Consider the following 17,602-nt stretch of genomic DNA (forward strand, 5'->3'; position numbering starts at 1 on the left):
TTCTTCATATTACACATTTTAACTTCTTTTGTATTGATTCATTGCAATGAATCAATACAGAAATCAAGCTACCTCAGTACTGGGTTCAAAATAACTAAGGGGCTGAAGAGGTGGCTCAGAGGTCTGGAGCACAATGGCTGGCATGCACCAGCCCCTCAGTTTGAGCCCGGACACTGCTTGCCTCCTCCAGGACAGCTGGGTATGTTTCTGGAGGTCCCTGAGAACATTAGCTGTGTCTGCCCTTCCCATCCATCTGCCTGGCACCTGGGTTTTCCTTAGGGACATCTCACATTTGCTGGATGGGACCAGCACTGAACCGAAGGGCCCTGACATTAACCTTCAAGCGTGCATAGCTGGGGCCAAGTATCATAGGGAGTGGTCCCTCGGGCCCACTTAGCACTGCTTGAGAACCTCCTTCCGCCCCCAAATTCTTTTTTTTTTTTATACAGTTCTGACTCTGAGAACTGGAGTAATGGTTCACACACCCTTCAGATGCCCTCAAATTATCAACTAAGCCAACCAGCCTGTGGAGGAGTGCTAACCACAAAATAGAACAAAGGACACTAACAACCAAGTATTACAAATTAGTAACAATCCTTCTGAAGTGGGTAGGGAAGAAAGGAGCTAACCAATGTGACTTTGCAAGACCTATCTGAACAAGGTCCTGTAAACCTAAAGATAAAGGAACTATACATAAATATTGTTGTCTAGTTTTTTTCCTTAGTTGTCTGGTTTCCTTATTGTCTAATTAATTTTTTTTTTTTTTTACTTTTGGACACTGTCAGAGAGAGGCCTCTGCAGGCTATGCTTGATCAAGCTGTGTGGACCTGGTGGTTGGCTTGAGTTCTGTGATGTGACCCAGCATTTCTGGGGAACACAAGGACCCCACCAGTGATGCTACGATTCAGACTGAAGGTCTTGTGTTTGCCAGGCATGCATTTTGACCCTTTTGAGCCATTCTTCCTGATCCTGTTTGATATTTTTAATTCATTTTTTTAATTGAATCACCATGTGGAAAGTTATAAAACATTCAGGCTTAAGTCTCAGTTACATAGCGATCGAACACCCATCCCTTCACCAGTGCACATATTCCACCACCAAGAACCCCAGTATACCTCCCCTCCTACTTCCATCCCCCCCCACCTGTGAGGCTAATAATTTTCACTTTACTTTCTCTTTACTTTGATTAGATTCAATATTTCCACAAGCAACTCACTATTATTGTTTGGAGTTTCCCCCTCAAAATCAGACCTGCTGAAAAGGAAGCATTTGATAATTTGTTTTCCATTGCTGAGAATGAAGAGATCTGAGGTCGTGGCTGTGCAGTTTTAGATTTCTGTATTTTAGTATTTTAGTAACTAAGTCCAGGGAAAATTCTGTTAGAAATTGCATCATTGCAAGCTCGTACCTCTCTTTAATGGTCCTTATAAGATGGTGGTCACCATGCCTTCCTCCCCGCTCTCCCCCCTGGGAAGGAAAAAGTGGAGAGAGAAAAACCTTTCTCCTCCTGGGGTGGCATGGGGCCGTGGCTTAGTTCACAGTCTAGAGACATTTCTGCAAGAAGCTGATGGTACCAAAAGTAGTTTAGCTGGCCTCCGGGATCATGGTCATTCAGCAACTCGGGTTACATCTCGGCGGAGAGCCTGTTTGATATTTTTGAAACTGCTTTATATGTCTTTTAGAACTGAAATAAGGAAAGGAAGAAAAAAGCACTGTGTTATTAAGTTGGGATCTGATATATCAGGATAAGCATGTTTTGTTTTGTTTAGAGTATTTAAAAAAATGCCCACTTCCTTTCCCATTGTTTTGTGTGATCTTGATGGTTGAGGTTCAACACAGCTGACTGCAGTGCTTATAGCTCTCATACATGTGCTCTTGCACAGCTTGGTTTGCAGTGCCCTCTGGGGCGGTAAGCATATTTGGAGGGGTACTTGATGCTTGGTTGTGTCTGCTTGATCCCTCTCAGCTTTTGGGGTGCTCCGGTGACTGAACCCTTGGGCAAAGCAGGCAGCCTACCCCGAAGCCAGCCCTAAGCCCAAAGTTTGTCTGTTGTCATTGGTATATGGGCACATAGATGAAGACATAGAAATGTGTATGTATGTAACCACATGTATACATTTCTTTGTCGTAGACAGAGCCTAGACGCAATAATGCCTTTAAGAGTAGAACCCAGAGTGTGATTTTGATAAAGTAAGCTTCCTTAAGAGGAGTCACAGATTCCAGGGTTGTGGGAAAGAAAATACAAGATAAACTGGGAACATACTATGGGACCTGGAAGGAAGGAAATCCTGACAAAAGAAAGTGATGGGGAAGGCACTTGTTAGAGGAACTTGAGAGTCAATCTGGAGGAAGGTGCTCAAAGCTAAGACCATTTGAATAACAAAAAAATAATGATACATGGAATAAAATATCCATGGGAAAATACTAATAAATAAGTAGATGGTGTCAGGGCGTGGAGCAGTAGTACAGTGAGTAGGATATTTGCTTTGCATGCAGCTGACCCGGGTTCAATCCTGATATTACATTTGTTTTCCTGAGTCCCTCCAGGAATGACCCCTGAGCACAGAACCACGAGTCAGCTCTCAGCAATGCTGGGTGTGGCTAGGAAACATAAATAAATCACTGGGGAAGTGACAGCTTTTCCTTGTAGTGAAATTTCAGTTAATGAGTAAGGGAGAGGAAAGGACAAAAGTTTCTGTTAGAAAAATTGTGACGAGGTCTCCCTGATTGTGTGCGATTGATTGTGGACAAAGGGGTTTTGTGTAATTTATAAGTATTTCTCCTATGTCCACTCCTTCCATTCCTAAGTCTTCCCTGCATGTATCCCTGACTTTGGGCCCCTGTTCTGCCCTCTGGTCCCTTGTCATCCTTCACAAAAGCCCTGGACGAATGCAGGTCTGATCTCTTTCAAACTTGGCCTTTCTCCAGTGGGGTGGAAACATCTGAATCTTCTGCATTTTCTGCTCCCTCTGCCACTGCTCCTGCCTTGGCTGGTTTTCTTGTGTTTTGAATGTGCGTAACCTGTATTTTAAGTTAATGCTATTGTGCTTGCTCTTGCCCCCTGTGGTGGCTTATGTGAAGGGAGTAATTTTGGAATTTTCCCCAAATAAATTGATTCACATAAAATCCTAGTCTCTTCCCTGTCCTACATCTTGGCATGATATAACCTTTTATGTTCTGAAACTTACAAAGTCACTTTTTTTCCCTTTTCATTTCTAACTTTGACTAAAAGGTTAAAAATTCTAGTTAACTTTTCTGTACACTTCTAGACCAGCTAGGATTTTTCTCTCTGGCTTATTAAAAATCATCACTCAGCAAATGATTTCTTGAAGGTTTCCTATATACTAGACCATGTGATAAGTCCTGGGGGTAAAATAGTGAGCATTTACATTAACAAGCTCAATGATTAAAAAAAAATAATAAAGTGAGCTACAAGTCCTGGTTGTGTTAAATGCTGTCAGGAAAAGGTTCTTGGTGCTGTGGGGGCTGTCAGGGTGGCCGGATTTGGTGTGGGGAGAGGACGCCTCTCAGGAAGGGCCTCTGACAAAGAGTCCCTTGACAATGGGATAGCTCCTGGTAGGATGGACCCTGTTTTGTTTATTTTTTTTGGTGTGGGAAAAGCCTGCTATTGCCCCAGCATAGGAAAGGGGGGACCAGACCTGAGGACTCAAGAGATAGGGTAGGGTAGGGACTGGTACAGAAGGACCAGGGCCAATGTGAAGATTTTCATTTTCAAAGAGTAGTAACAAGCCACTGAAGGTTTGAAGTAGGAGGATGGCAATTAGGTGTGTGTTACAAAGAATCCTTCATTGTGACAATCTATTGGAAAGTAAGCATACTGGGAGGCCAGTTGGAAGACTGGCAAATGCTCAGGGGTGAGCTGGTGCAGATCCGGACAGGAACAGTGATGTGGAGGACAGGAGAAGGGTCTGAATCTAGGAACAATCACCGGGGTGGGTTTTTCTTTTTTGGAGGGGGATGTATTTTTGGGCCATACACAGTGCTGCTGAGGGGTTACTCCTAGTTCTGCACTCTACTACTGGAGGTGCTTGGGGACCATCTGGGGTGCTAGGGAGTGAACCCGGGTTGGCCACATGCAAGGCAAGCACCCTACCTGCTGTGCTACCGCTCTGGTTTCACAATCACCAGGTTTTACAGATAGATTGGTTCTGGGGATGGTAAAGTGTTGGGAATATGCAGGATGCCCTGTTTGCAGTCAGTGAGATCTCTGTTGTTATATCAATTTTAGAGCTCTCTAGGTAAGCTAGCCTCATCCTCTAAAAGGGTCAGAGATGAAATTCATACTAAAGAATTTACCCCTTGCCCCATCATTACTGGCATAGGAAAACCAGTATTCTGTTATAAGGATTTGAGCTCATCTCCTTTCTGGACCAGAATAGCCTTCTGCTGTTTTCCTAGCCAGCCTGGCTGTCCCCCCAGCAGCCCTGCAGCCCTGCCAGTTCTGTGGCCTTTCTGCTCCTCACTCTCTGAATGAAGCTTGTCAACTTCCCAGATCTGAACCTGGGCCAGCAGGGATTCCTGTTTTTCCAAGTCTGGGTTTTGCTTTTTACTTTATTTAATCCCCAAATTAATCTGCTCAGGGACCTCCTTCCAAAGGTTTCCCCATTCTACTCTCTCTCTCTCTCTCTCTCTCTCTCTCTCTATATATATATATATATATATATATATATATATGTGTGTGTGTGTGTGTGTGTGTGTGTGTGTGTGTGTATATACACATACATATTTACCCTTTTCACAATTGGGATAGGTTTGAGGTTAGAAAGCCCCTAGACATAGGGGCTGGAGTGATAGCACAGCAGGTAGGGCGTTTGCCTTGCACGTGGGCTACCCGAGTTCGATTCCCAGCAATCCATATGGTCGGTCCCCTGAGCACCGCCACGAGTAATTTCTGAGTGTAGAGCCAGGAGTAACCCCTGTGCGTTGCCAGGTGTGACCCAAAAAGAAAAAAAAAAAGAAAGTTTGTCTATTACGTACCTAAATAGTATACGTTTATGTACACTCATGTACTTAAGCACCCTGCTAAAGCGGTATGAGGAAGCAGCCTCGCCTGGCACTGTGCTTCCCTGACTGCTTGGGTCTCTGGTAGAACGCACAGTTGTTGTTGGAACTTGGAGTTCACTGTGGTCCTGCTGAAACTGAGAGCTTTGTAGTTCTTGTTCCATAATTACCTTTTTTTTTTTGGTTTTGCTTTGTTTTTTGGGGTACACTTAGTGATGCTTAGGGCTTACTCTAGCCCTGCACTTAGGAATTATTCTTGGCAGTGCTTGTGAAACTGTATAGGATGCTGGAGATTGGGCTGGGGGTGGCCACGTGGAAGGAAAATGCCTCCCCCGCTATACTATCACTCTGGCCCCTTCCCTAATCACCCATTTTTATTCCAAGTTTACTAATCATTCACCTGTCTATAGACTTCCCCCAAAAGCATTTTTTCCAGATTGGCACTTTTTTTTTTTTTTATTCTTTAGATTTAGTATCAGCAAGGTGAGGCATCCTCTGGCAGAAGAAAGTGAGTCAGAGTTCAGGTGTCAGAGCTACATCTCTGCTTCACCATTTCCAGTTTGCTGAGGAGCCCCATCTGAAACTCCCAGTCTTGTGGCTATTAACATTTTTCTTTGTACTCCTAGAGCCTCTCACAGTGGTCTAGTACCCAGTCATGACTGGGTAAATACTAGTGCATGCCTGGATAAATGAGTGTCACATTCCATTTGGTGGCATGTGGTCTTGCACAATTGCTTTGTAACTGTCCTTGTGTAGTTGTACAAAGTGTGTATATAACCCATCCATTCGCAACTCTTGTTTTCCTGGCTAGTGGATCAGCTTTTCTGAGATAGGTAGGGAGTAGGTTTTTAGTTTCTCTCGGATTTAATCCATGCTACCGTGGTTTGCTACCTTCTCAAACTCTTCCATTTTCTTTCTCTTCCCTTGTAAACATTAAACACCATGAAATTTAGGTGGTAATCTCTGGCCTAGTGGCTAAGGAAATAAGGAGAAGAAAGATCCCTGCACTTGGGGACCAGAGAGACTCCTAGAAGCTTGCTTTAAATATATGTGCGGGGTGCGGTGGAATGGGAGGAATGCTGGAATGGGAGGTTGTAGTTTCGTGGGACTTCAGGGAGAGCCAGGAAGGTATCATGGAGGAGACAGTAATGTAACCATGCCCTGAAGTGTGAGTAGGTCCTCATCATTCATCTATACACTCTAAAGGTCTATGACAGCTCAGTTGTAAAGAAAGCACAATGGTTTCTGGGGGCCTTTGATTCCTAGGTTGAGGTGCCGATGGCCTTGCTCACCTTCCCTTCTTTAGTTCCATGCAGATTAGCAGTCAGAGTGGTTTGTGTATTAGGGAGATGGGCTTGGGTACCCAGACACAGCAGCATCTTGTCTTCACGAAATACGGAGTCCTCCTGGCTTGTTAGCCTGTCACTTAGCATCTCAGGGCAGGTGGCCCTTATATCCCCTGAACCTTCTCTCTTCTTGACTTTCAGGTCAGGCCGTTCCTGCAGGGTGCCACGTGCGAATGAATCTCCAGACTGGGGCAAGAGAAGCAAAACTTCTAGATGAGGACACACTCCAAAGTAATTTGAAAGTGTCAAGAAAAGGCAAAAGGTACAGTGTCACCCTAGGGACTGGGAGGTCATGCAACAGCATTGATTATTTAAAACAAAACAAAACAAAAAAACAAACAAAAAAACACTAAAGTAGTGTGACAATGCAATGTGCCTTACCTAAATTCATGTGACTTAAAAAACAAAACCAAAATGCAGTAGCCTAGAATTTGTGATAAATCTGTCAGGGTTTTATGGGAGTTTACTTCTATATTCTTTGGAAAGAAATAGTTTGCAAAGCAAATTATACTTTAAAAAAGGCTGCAGGGGGAATGCTTAACCTGCTTTAAAAAGGAAGCTGTTTTTCCCAGTACTTTAAGAGCACCCATTTGAATCCCAACAATTAATGCACTGATTACAGATGAGTCATCTATTCATTAAAACAGGCCTGTTAGGCCTTCTGCTTTGCAGTAATACTTCCTTGGTGAACAATAAAATTGCATTTTAAAGTCTTTAATTCAGAATAAGTTTTCCTCTTGTTAGTCCATATTAAAGCAGGCTTTCTTAGAGTATAAAAGTTCTTCACTGTTAGAGTTTGCCTTATTTTTTAATAACCAGTTTCGATGATTTGATTTGGATAATTCATTGTCTCTAATTTTCTATCCTTTGCCATGAATTACCAAGTTTTGTTTTGCTGGCTCTTTTCTGTATGAGGTAGGAGGAGGTTTGGATATGGGGTTGCAGCAGCTGCTGGAATTGTGCTTTTTTTTTTTTTTTTTTTTGCTTTTTGGGTCACACCTGGCGATGCACAAGGGTCACTCCTGGCTCTGCACTCAGTAATTACCCCTGGCGGTGCTCAGGGGACCATATGGGATGCTGGGAATCGAACCCGGGTCGGCCGCGTGCAAGGCAAACGCCCTACCCGCTGTGCTATCACTCCAGCCCCCGGAATTGTGCATTTTGAAAGGGAAGTGTGGATATCAGCCATGCACCCCCAAACTATTACTATCCCCCCATTACTTGCCATAGGACCCTTCCTGTCTATACCCCTCACCCCTTGTTAATCTTAGTTATGCTATCAGAGTCTAAGAGGTTGTGTTCTATGGTTTGTTCCTTGCTTTGTTTCTTTATATACCAGGGGTGAGCGAGTTCCCTCAGTATTTGTCTTTCACATTTGAACTTACTTTGCTTAACTTTTTAAAATACTTGTTTTGGGGAGGGGGATGTCTGAGCTTCATACCCAGCTATGGTCAGGGCTTCCTTCTGGCTCTGTGCTCTGGAATCACTCCTGGCAGTGCTTTGGGGCACCTATATGAGGTGCCAGTGATTGAATCGAGGCAAGCATCTTACTGGCTATACAATTTCTCCCACTACTTGACTCGACAATGTCTAGCTCCATCTCTGAGATAGCAAAATGCTACTTCCTCTTTTCTCACAGCTGAGTACTTATGCCGTTGTATGGAGTATCCACACCTTCTTTCTCTGCTCATCTGTTGTTGGGAATTTAGGTGGTTTCCAGATCTTGGCTTATTGTAAATAGCGCCGCAGGGAACATAAGTGTGCATGTATCTTTATGTATTAGTGTTTTTGTGTTCTTGAGATAGATACCTAGGAGTGAAATTGCTGGATCATATGGTAGTTCTATTTTTATTTTTATTTATTTATTTTTTTTTTGAGAAATCTCTGTACTGTTTTCCACCAAGAGTGAATCGTTTACATTCCCACAAGAATAATGAGGGTTCTAGCACTTCTGTTTTTTTTTTCTCTTTTGGTTTTTGCCTCATACCTATACTGCTTGGAGGCTCCTTCTGGCTCAGTGCTTGGGCAACCATGAGCTGCCAAAATTTGAATCCAGGGCCTTCTGCATGCAAGGCAAGTTCCCTATCATTGAGCCAAATCCCAACCCAACTTGTTCTGCTGCTTTGATAGATGCCATTTTCACTAAAGTGAGAAAGTTTGCATTTCCCTGATGATGAACATATTTCAAATGTGACTACTGACAGTCTGTTGTGTCTTTTATGGAGAAGTGTCTATTAAACTCCTCTCCCCATATATTGATGGAAAAAAATTTTTTGTTAGATATATGGTCTGAATATCTTGTTTTAGCAACAGTGTTTTTGTTATTGTTTTTGGGACACACCTGGAAGTGCTCAGGTCTTAGTCCTGGCTGAGCTCATGGGTCACTCCTGTTGAGACTTGGGGGACCATGTGGGATGTTGGGGATTGAACTGGGGTTGTCTGCATGCAAGGCAAGCTTTAACTGCTGGACTGTCTCTTCATCCCTATATTTTTTCCCCAGGTGCATAAACTTTTTAGTTTGATGGAGTCTCATTTGTTTATTTTTACTTTTATTTTTCCTTGCCAATGGAGTAGAATCACTGAGGACACAACTAAAGTCATTATCATGGATTGTTTTGCCTGTTTTAGTATGTATTTTATGGATTTGGTTCTAACTCTAAGTCTTTAATCCATTTTGAGTTAATGTTGTGTATGATGTGAGGTTGTGGTCCTGTTTTATTCTTTAGCATGTTTTTATTTTTTCACATTCTTTTACATCATTTGTTGAAGAGACTTTTCTATCTCTACTTTATGTTCTTTGACCATGAAGATTCTAACACAAAAACTAGCAAAATGTTTTTTTAAAAAAACATCGGTGAGTGATTCTCAGATACTACTCCCAGTTCTACTTAGGGATTGCTTCTGGTGGAGTTTGACTGTGTGGTACCAGGGATGGAGCAAAAGGCTTCTAAATGCAAGCTTGCACTCCAGACAACTGGTTTCTATGGTCCTATTTTTTTGTATTTTTGTTGTTTGGGGGCTACACTTGGTGTTGCTCAGGGCTTATTCCTGGATCTGTGCTGAGGGATCATGCTTGGGGGGACCATAATGAGGTTCTGGGATCAAACCCAGGTGAGTTGCATGCAAGGCAAGTGCTCTGCCCACTATACTATTGTTCTTACCCTCTGACCCTATTTTTGACATATTTTTTAAACAATTGTTAAAAAACAATGTTTCATGACTCATGAAAATAAGTTTCTAGAAGTTTATATTTTGGTGTTTGTAACTAGTCCTGCCCAGGGCATAGCCATGTTCCTTCCTTTATGCATTGTTTAGGGCTACTTTCTTATTGCAGTAGCAGAACTGAATGGTTAGGACTCCCACCATTTTTTATATTTCTTTTCTTTTTTTTTAATGACAGAAATCAAACTCAGGGCTCCCACATGCTAGGCAAGTGTTCTACCACTCAGTTCCACCCTGGTGTAAAGCCTGAGGTTAATTTGATCATTGGAGATAATTTGTTGCTCCTGTTCTTACATGTACAGGCATAGGAAATCATCATGGATTGAGTGGTGTTGGTGTTACAAGTCCTTTGATTAATTTGATTATTATTATTTTCACAGTATTTGACAGTGAAATGAGTTATAAATGGACTTTACAGACCCATTTCTGAGTTTTGTTTTTTGACACATGTGACAAAATGTCACTCAGCCTGTCCTTTTGCACCTTAGTCACTCAAAACCCCAAGAAATAGCCTTGAGGCAGTTTTCAGTGCTGGACAGTTCAACCATATATTGTTGTAGTGGAATTTTTTTTCTTCTTGTAGTCACCCCAAACTGTAAGAATCTTAAACTCCCCAAATCTCCCTAGGTATTCATGAAATGACTCAAGTTATTGGATGATTCTTCCCCCAACCATCTAAAAAGAATCAAATCTTTCCTTTTTCCCCCTCAATTTATTGATCCTTTAATTTTTTTTCATTTTTTTATTTAATCTCTGTGAGATACACACTTGCAAATGTTAACACTTGTTAATGATTGATTTTCGGTCAATGTCCCAACATCCATCCCTTCCCTTGGAGACACTGTGGTTTGCAATAACTCTTACAAATAGGTTATTGTGCATCTCACTTTACCTCCTTTCAGCAACTTGGTTCTTGTCTAGAGGGATAATTTCCAGTTATCATTGTTGTAGTGGTCCTTTTGGTCCCTTCTCTGTCATAACTGCTCTTCCCCACAACTTGTGGCAAGCTTCCTACCATGGTCAGTTCTCATTCTTATAACCCCTGCCAATCTCCCTCCATCCTCAGCACACACACATATATGCACTCTGGCTGTCTCAGAGTATTTTGGGAAGTTCTTTTCTCACATCTTAGGGAAGTCTGTGTTTTTACTTTGTCTAAGAATATTGAGTTGGGGGGGGCTGGAGCGATAGCACAGCGGGTAGCGCGTTTGCCTTGCACTCGGCCGACCTGGGTTCGAATCCCAGCATCCCATAAGGTCCCCTGAGCACCGCTAGGAGTAATTCCTGAGTGTAGAACCAGGAGTAACCCCTGTGCATTGCCGGGTGTGACCCAAAGAGCAAAAAAAAAAAAAAAAAAAAAAAAAAAGAATATTGAGTTAGGAACTTTGTTAATTTGGGATTGGTTTTGGTTTTTATTTTTATTTTTTGGTTTTGGGTGCCATACCTGGCTGTGCTCAGGGCTTACTCCTGGCTCTGTACTCTGTGATCACTCCTGGCACAAGACTGTGTGCAGTGCTGGGGATTGAGTCAGAATTGACTAAGTGCAAGGCAAGTGCTTTAGCCCTTCTCTGGCCCTGTTGGTTGGTTTTTAATAGTTAATAAGAAAGTATCTCTCCACCACCTGGTGGTAGATCATCTGTCAAAGCACTTTGCTCAAATCCTTGTAGAGTAGATAGCAGAGTCCTTCCTGAAAGTGTGGCAAACCCAACACCAGAGAGAAATATTTGTCCCTTTTCTTGCCTCTCTGCTCCTTTGGGGGTGTTTCTGAGGGTTCTTTGCAGGAATGACTCCTTAGGATATGTCCTTTCTTCTTAGCATCGTGGCCACAGCAAACTTGTATGAAAAGAAACTCTGGGACAGAGATGGGGTGGTGAGGGGTTCCATGCTGTGAGTTCATTGGGTCGCTGCAGCCTTTGGCGGTGACGTCTTCCTCCTGGGTGGACTTGATTCTGTGCTCTTTCACTTCTGCTAGCTAAAGATGGAGATGGTCCATTAAGCACCATCCTGGCATGCTCCCTGCTAGTCCTGCTGATGTGTCAGTGGCTGCTCTGCTACCTCTAGCTCTGCAACACCCGTGGGCTCTAAAGCCTGGCTCAGAGCCCCTGATCTGGCTCGCCTGGGACAGCCTGACTTCAGTCAATAGCTGGTTCTGAACAACAGGTTTTTCTCTTTGTTTCCATGTTAGGACTTGCCATTGCCATTGATTTTAGTCTGTATCTATGTCAGCCTTGCTTTAGTACATCTTTCTCTTTAGTTCTGGAACAACCAGCTGCTGCTGCTGTTGCTGCTTCTCGCCACTCCCACCCCCACTGGTTCCCGTCCCCTCCCTACACCTCCCCTCTGTCCTCTGGTCTGTCCTTCTCCTTTCTTCTTTCTTCTTTGTGCTGGAAAATGAACCTAGGGCTGCACATATTCAAGGCTCATTCTCTACCATGCACCACATTCCTGTCAATGATCACCTTCTTTGAATAATCCTGTATTTGCAGGGATGAAGCGTAGACTTGGTTCAAGTTGTACCATATTGTATTAAGCCTTTATTTTTGTCTTTTTTAAATTTTTGGCCATACCCATCATACGAACTTATTCTTGGCTCTGTGATCAGGGATCACTCCTGGTGAGTCTCAGGAGTTATGAGATTCCAGGGATAGATCCCCAGTTAGCTGTACAGTAAGTGACCTACTTACTGTACTCTCTTTCTGGTCCTTTGCATTGAGCCTTTACCATGGTATATTATGATACAGTGTTGAGAGATAGGCCAAGAACAAGGCCATTTATCTCTCCCACCCATTCATTTCACAGAAGGTCTATGGAGTGTCTGCATGCTGCCTCAGGAGATAGCACTGGGAACATTGTCGTAGACAAAAAAAAAAGTTTCAAGACTGGAGCAATAGTAACAGCGGGTAGGGCATTTGCCTTGAATGCCACCAACTCAGGTTTGATCCCCAGAACCCCATATGGTCCCCAAGCCCACCAGGAATAGTCCCTGAGCACCACTGGTGTGGCCCCAAAACAACCTCCCCTGCCAAATAACCCCCAAAGCAAAAAAGCTAAGATGCTAGTCTTAAGGAGACTAGCGGGATGGAAAACAGATAAACAAATTCAAGTGAGGTCATTAGAAGTACTAGGATAGAAATCAGGTGGTCAGTTTTGGGGACAATATTACATAGGACGATTTAGGAAGGCCTCATTATTTGTATTGAGACCTTGAGAATGAGGGCTTATTTAATTCTGTAAGGGATTTGTTGATAGGGTTAGTTAGGGTTAGAACATTTCTAAGATAGAAGGAGGAATTCCTGTGGGTGGGGTTTGGGGAAGAACAATCCCTGGCTTCTTCAATGTAAAGACATTGTCAAATTCAAGAACCAGGGAAGTAATTGGAGTGACTAGAGAGTAGGAGAGGGAAGGAAATTAATATGAAGGAGACTGGAGCTGTGCTGGGGCAAATGCTGTGACATTCTAAGCAATATATTGAGTGTTCTCTATTTAATTAGAATTGCAGTGGCAAACCATTGGAGAATTTGGTTTGGGAGAGTGATTTAATCTAGTGTAATTTAGCAGATTACTCTAGTTGCTGCTATATGGAGAATATATTGAAAGTGGGTGAAAGAAGTAGATCAGAGACAGGATGCAAGATACAATGGTGGCTTAGTATAGGGTACTGTAATGGAGTAATGGAGAGTAGATGCCTTGGAGACTTCATTTGTCACATTTACATTAAATTTTGAAATTTAATTTAAATGTTGTCTGTGCCAATGGGGCTTGATCATGATGTAGATATAGGGGTCAAAGGGAAGTGAAAAGGAAGGATTCAAGATGAAGCCTTATTGGGGGATTTGCCACAAATACATATGTTGGTGGTACCATCTATTGAAATAGAAAAGTTTGACCAAAGGACAGAATTATGAAGAGAGTAGTGGAGATCTGTGTTTTAGATGTAGTAAGTTTAATGTACCTATTAAACATTTGAGATCCATGATATGTCTATTAGTAGTCGAACAAGAGTTTGGTTGGTACTCCTTGGCAAAGTTTGGCCTGAAAATATAAATCTAGGCATCATTTCCTAATTTAAGAGGAATTAGGGGTCCCGGAGATAGCTCAAAAAACTAGATCACATGCTTTGCTTGTGGGTTTAATCCCTAGATCTCTGAGGCCCCTTATCACTGATGGAGGCAACCCCTGAGCACATAGCTTAGAGCATTGGGAGCATTCCTGAGTATGACCCCAAAATATAAAATGAAATGAAATTATCACTGTATCAAGATATCACTGTATCATTGTTATCCTGTTGTTCGTCGATTTACTCGAGTAGGCACCAGTAATGTCTCTATTCCTTCCAGCCCTGAGATTTTAGCAGCCTCTCCTTACTCATCTTTCCCAACGATTAGAGTCTCTTTCAGGGTCAGGGAATGAGACCTATCGTTACTGTTTTCGGCATATCAAATACGCCATGGGTAGCTTGCCAGGCTCTGCCCATGCAGGCAGGATACTCTTTCGGTAGCTTGCCAGGCTCTTTGAGAGGTATGTATGTGTGTGTGTGTGTGTGTGTGTATATACTCTATGATTTGTTGTCTACTGTCTGAGCTCTATCAAATATGGTGTGGTAATTATGGAAAATGGGTAAGAAGTGTCTTATAATATGTCTGAAAAGCAGCCTGGAGCGTGTCAGTGGTTGGGTAGTGGAGGTCGACTGCCGGTGCTGGGTCCCTTGGGGCAGGGAGGGTTCTTGCCCATCCCCCTTTGGGGCACTCCGAGTGAAAACAGCCTGGTGCGGAGTCTGGTGGCATGACTATGGGGGCCTCATTTTATACTCCTGTCTCGAAGGAGCAGCCGTTGAGATCTGGAGAGTGGCCAATAAGGAGGCAGGGTGTGGCAGGGTGTGGCTTATGGGTCACTGGATCCCTGGGTCACTGGAGATTGGGGGATAGAGGACAGAGGATCTCTGTTTCTGTCCTGTTGAGTCCAGAGTCCAAGGTCGCAAAGTTCTGCATTATGTGGGATCTGTGGGACTTCACTCATGTGTGAGGCTTGGTTGGAGCATCTGAAAAGTGGCCTGGAGCATGGTGGCAGTTGGGTAATGGAGGTCGGCTGCCGGGGCTGGATCCTTTGGGGTGGGGAGGGTTCTCACCCGCCCCCCTCTGGGGCGCCCCGAGTGAAAACAGCCTGGTGCGGAGTCCGGAAATGAAATTAAGTTAGAGCATATAGATAGAAGACTGTCAAGGCATTCCAGCATTTAGGATTGAGATAGAGATGGGGAGGAAGTGTGGTAATGAGAAGTCAGGAAAGGGAAGAGTTTCAGCAGGTAGAATACTATTGAGTGTTTGAGGAACATGTTAGTGGTGAATCCATTGGATCTGGCTACTAATGATTAGTAATTGATGGATAGTTTTAATAGAATTGTGAGAGTAGAACCCGTCTTAGAGCAAATAGCAAAGTAAGTAGCAATGTAACAATCAAGAAGGCAAGGCTAGTGAATGAACACAGTGTGTTCATCAGTTGATATAAAATTATCCTGAAGCAGAGCAGTGACTCGATCATTAGTGACCGGGATTAAGGAGTATTGGTATGCTGGTGGAATAATCCAATCAAAAGGGAGAAAGCATGATAACAGGAAGTGGGTAGTGGTCTAATTATGGAGTTAAAAAAACAGTTGGAAGGGGGGCCAGAAGCAGGTAGAATGATTGCTTTTTACATGGAAGACTAAGATTTAATCCTGAGCAACCCAGATAATTGCCTGAGCAGACTCAGGAGCAAGATCTGAGAACCACTGGGTGTGGCCCCTAAACAAGCCCCCCATCCCCCCAAAAAAAACTTCTGAAAAGGAAGGTGGGGTTTGTACTAAAGTTTAATAATGAGGAAGAGGGATGCCACCATCCATTGTAATAGAAGGAAAAGAAAGATTGTAGATGTGGGGGTAGACTCGGTTATGGAGCTGCTGATTGGAAGAAAGGAATTTTCTGTGATAACATTGTATTGGTGAACAGTGAATTGAGTGTGCCTACTAAGGGTGGTTGTATATTTGTAAGCACCCAGGTAAACCACTGTGTGTGTGGCTGAGTCTGAGAACAGGTGATGATGGATGACCTATGAAGTACCATTTATAGCCACAAACAGATGAGATGTGATGGATTGGTTCTAGTCAAATCTTGGAGCAGGTCAGAGACAATCTGTTCAACCATGGTCCAAAATAAAGAAGTTTCTGACTTGCTGCAATTTGATTCAGGATTTTTCAACTTTATAGCGGTATGAGAGTAATACACATTTAATAGAAAGTGTACTTTGGATTTTGATAGGGCTAGCAATATGGGATATGATACTCTTGCCTTGCTAGCTTCCAGTCAGCTTGTGATCACAGCTGTTACTTCACTGTGTGTGTGTTGTTGTTGTATGTGTTTTTGCATTCCATCCATGCCTGTTTTTCATTTAGTCTATCATTCAATAAATCACAGGAGATATTTGCTACCCTATAAAAGGTTCGGTGTTAGATAGCCTTGCTGGCCTGGGTAGATATCTCAAAGGATTAGGCATATGCTTTATATGTGAAAAGACCAGGTCCCAGCACTGGCATGGTCTGGCCCCTTGGTGTGGCTTCAAAATAAAACAAAAATAGTCTCTAGGGCCAGAGAGGTAGTAATCCATGCTGACCTGTGTTCAATCTCTGACACCACATTTGGTCTCACCCCTCACCCCCACCTTCCTGAACCTGCCAGGAGTGATCCCTGAGTTCAGAGTCAGGAGTAAGCTCTGAGAACACCAGGTGTGGTCCAAACCGTGCCCCCCTCCACAAATAGACTTGCTAATATAAGTTTTCTGAACACATTTAAGATAACTAGACTACATCTAATATGGTGTTTTTAGTTTAAGGGTATTAAATGCATTTGACTTGCATTTTTTAAAGTTTGATCACTGTGAGATACACAGTTACAATGTTGTTCATGATTGGGTTTCAGTCATACAATGTTCCACCACCCAACCCTTCACCAGTGTACAGAGTCCCCAGGTTCTCTCCCATCACCCCCACCCCACCTCCAGCCTGCTGCCTCTATAGCAGGCACTTCTCTCTCTCTCCCTCTCTCTCTTCCTCTCTCTCTCTCTCTTTTTCTTTCAGGCATTGTGTTTTTCAATATGGATACTGAAAGGGTATCATGTATATCACTTTACCTTGTGTCAGTACTCAGCTCTTGTCCAGAGTGATCATTTTCAACTATCATTGTCATAGTGGTCCCTTCTCTGTCCTAACTGCACTCTCCCACCCCTCAGCCCCGACTTGTAGCAAGCTTCCTACCATGGACCAGTTTCTACTGTCCATGGTAGGAAGCTTGGACCTTCCTGGACCTTGTTTCTACTGTCATTGGGTGTTAGTCTCATACTGTGTTTTCATATCCTGTAAATGTGTGCAATTATTCTGTTTGTTCCTCTCCCTCTGATTCATTTCACTCAGTGTGATACTCTCCATGCCTGTCTATGTATAAGCAAATTTCATGACTTCATTTTTCCTGGCAGTTGAGTAGTATTCTATTGTGTAGATGCACCATAGTTTTTTTATCCAGTCATCTGTTCTCAGGCACTTGCATTGTTTCCTGATTCTGGCTATTATGAATAGTACTGCAATAAACAAAGGAGTGCAGAAGGCATTTTTGCTATGTGTTTTTGGACCCCTAGTGTATATTGTCAGGAGCTGTGTGTTGGGTCATATAAAAGCTCAATTCTATTTTTTTTTTTGAGGAATGCCCATATTGTTTCTAAAAAAGACTGGACCAGTTGGCATTTGCACCAGCAATGAATGAGAGTCCCTTCCTCCCCGCATCCCTGCCAGCACTAATTGTTCTTGTTCTTTTTGATGTGTGCCAGTCTTTGTGGTGTGAAATGATAATTTATTATTGTTTGATTGGCATCTCTTTGAGACTGGTGATGTAGTACATTTCTTCACGTACCTTTTGGTCATTTCTGTTTCCTTGGAGAAGTTTCTGTTCAGTTTTTTCTCCCATTTTTGGATGGGGTTGGTTTTTTTTCTT

The 17,602-nt window shown here is 43.0% G+C and overlaps 1 protein-coding gene across 4 annotated transcripts in view; it reads left to right on the forward strand.

The window, feature by feature from the left end:
- SIL1 (SIL1 nucleotide exchange factor) overlaps positions 1 to 17,602 on the forward strand; it is a 315,807-nt gene that overhangs the window by 214,195 nt on the left and 84,010 nt on the right. For all 4 annotated transcript variants that reach the window (XM_055142814.1, XM_012933066.2, XM_055142812.1 and 1 more), the window contains exon 4: positions 6,510 to 6,630. In XM_055142814.1, coding sequence (XP_054998789.1) covers positions 6,510 to 6,630 — 121 coding nt within the window. The remainder of the gene's footprint in view (positions 1 to 6,509; positions 6,631 to 17,602) is intronic.

This window comes from Sorex araneus, chromosome 6, assembly GCF_027595985.1.
Source record: "Sorex araneus isolate mSorAra2 chromosome 6, mSorAra2.pri, whole genome shotgun sequence".
Classification (NCBI taxonomy): Eukaryota; Metazoa; Chordata; class Mammalia; order Eulipotyphla; family Soricidae; genus Sorex; species Sorex araneus.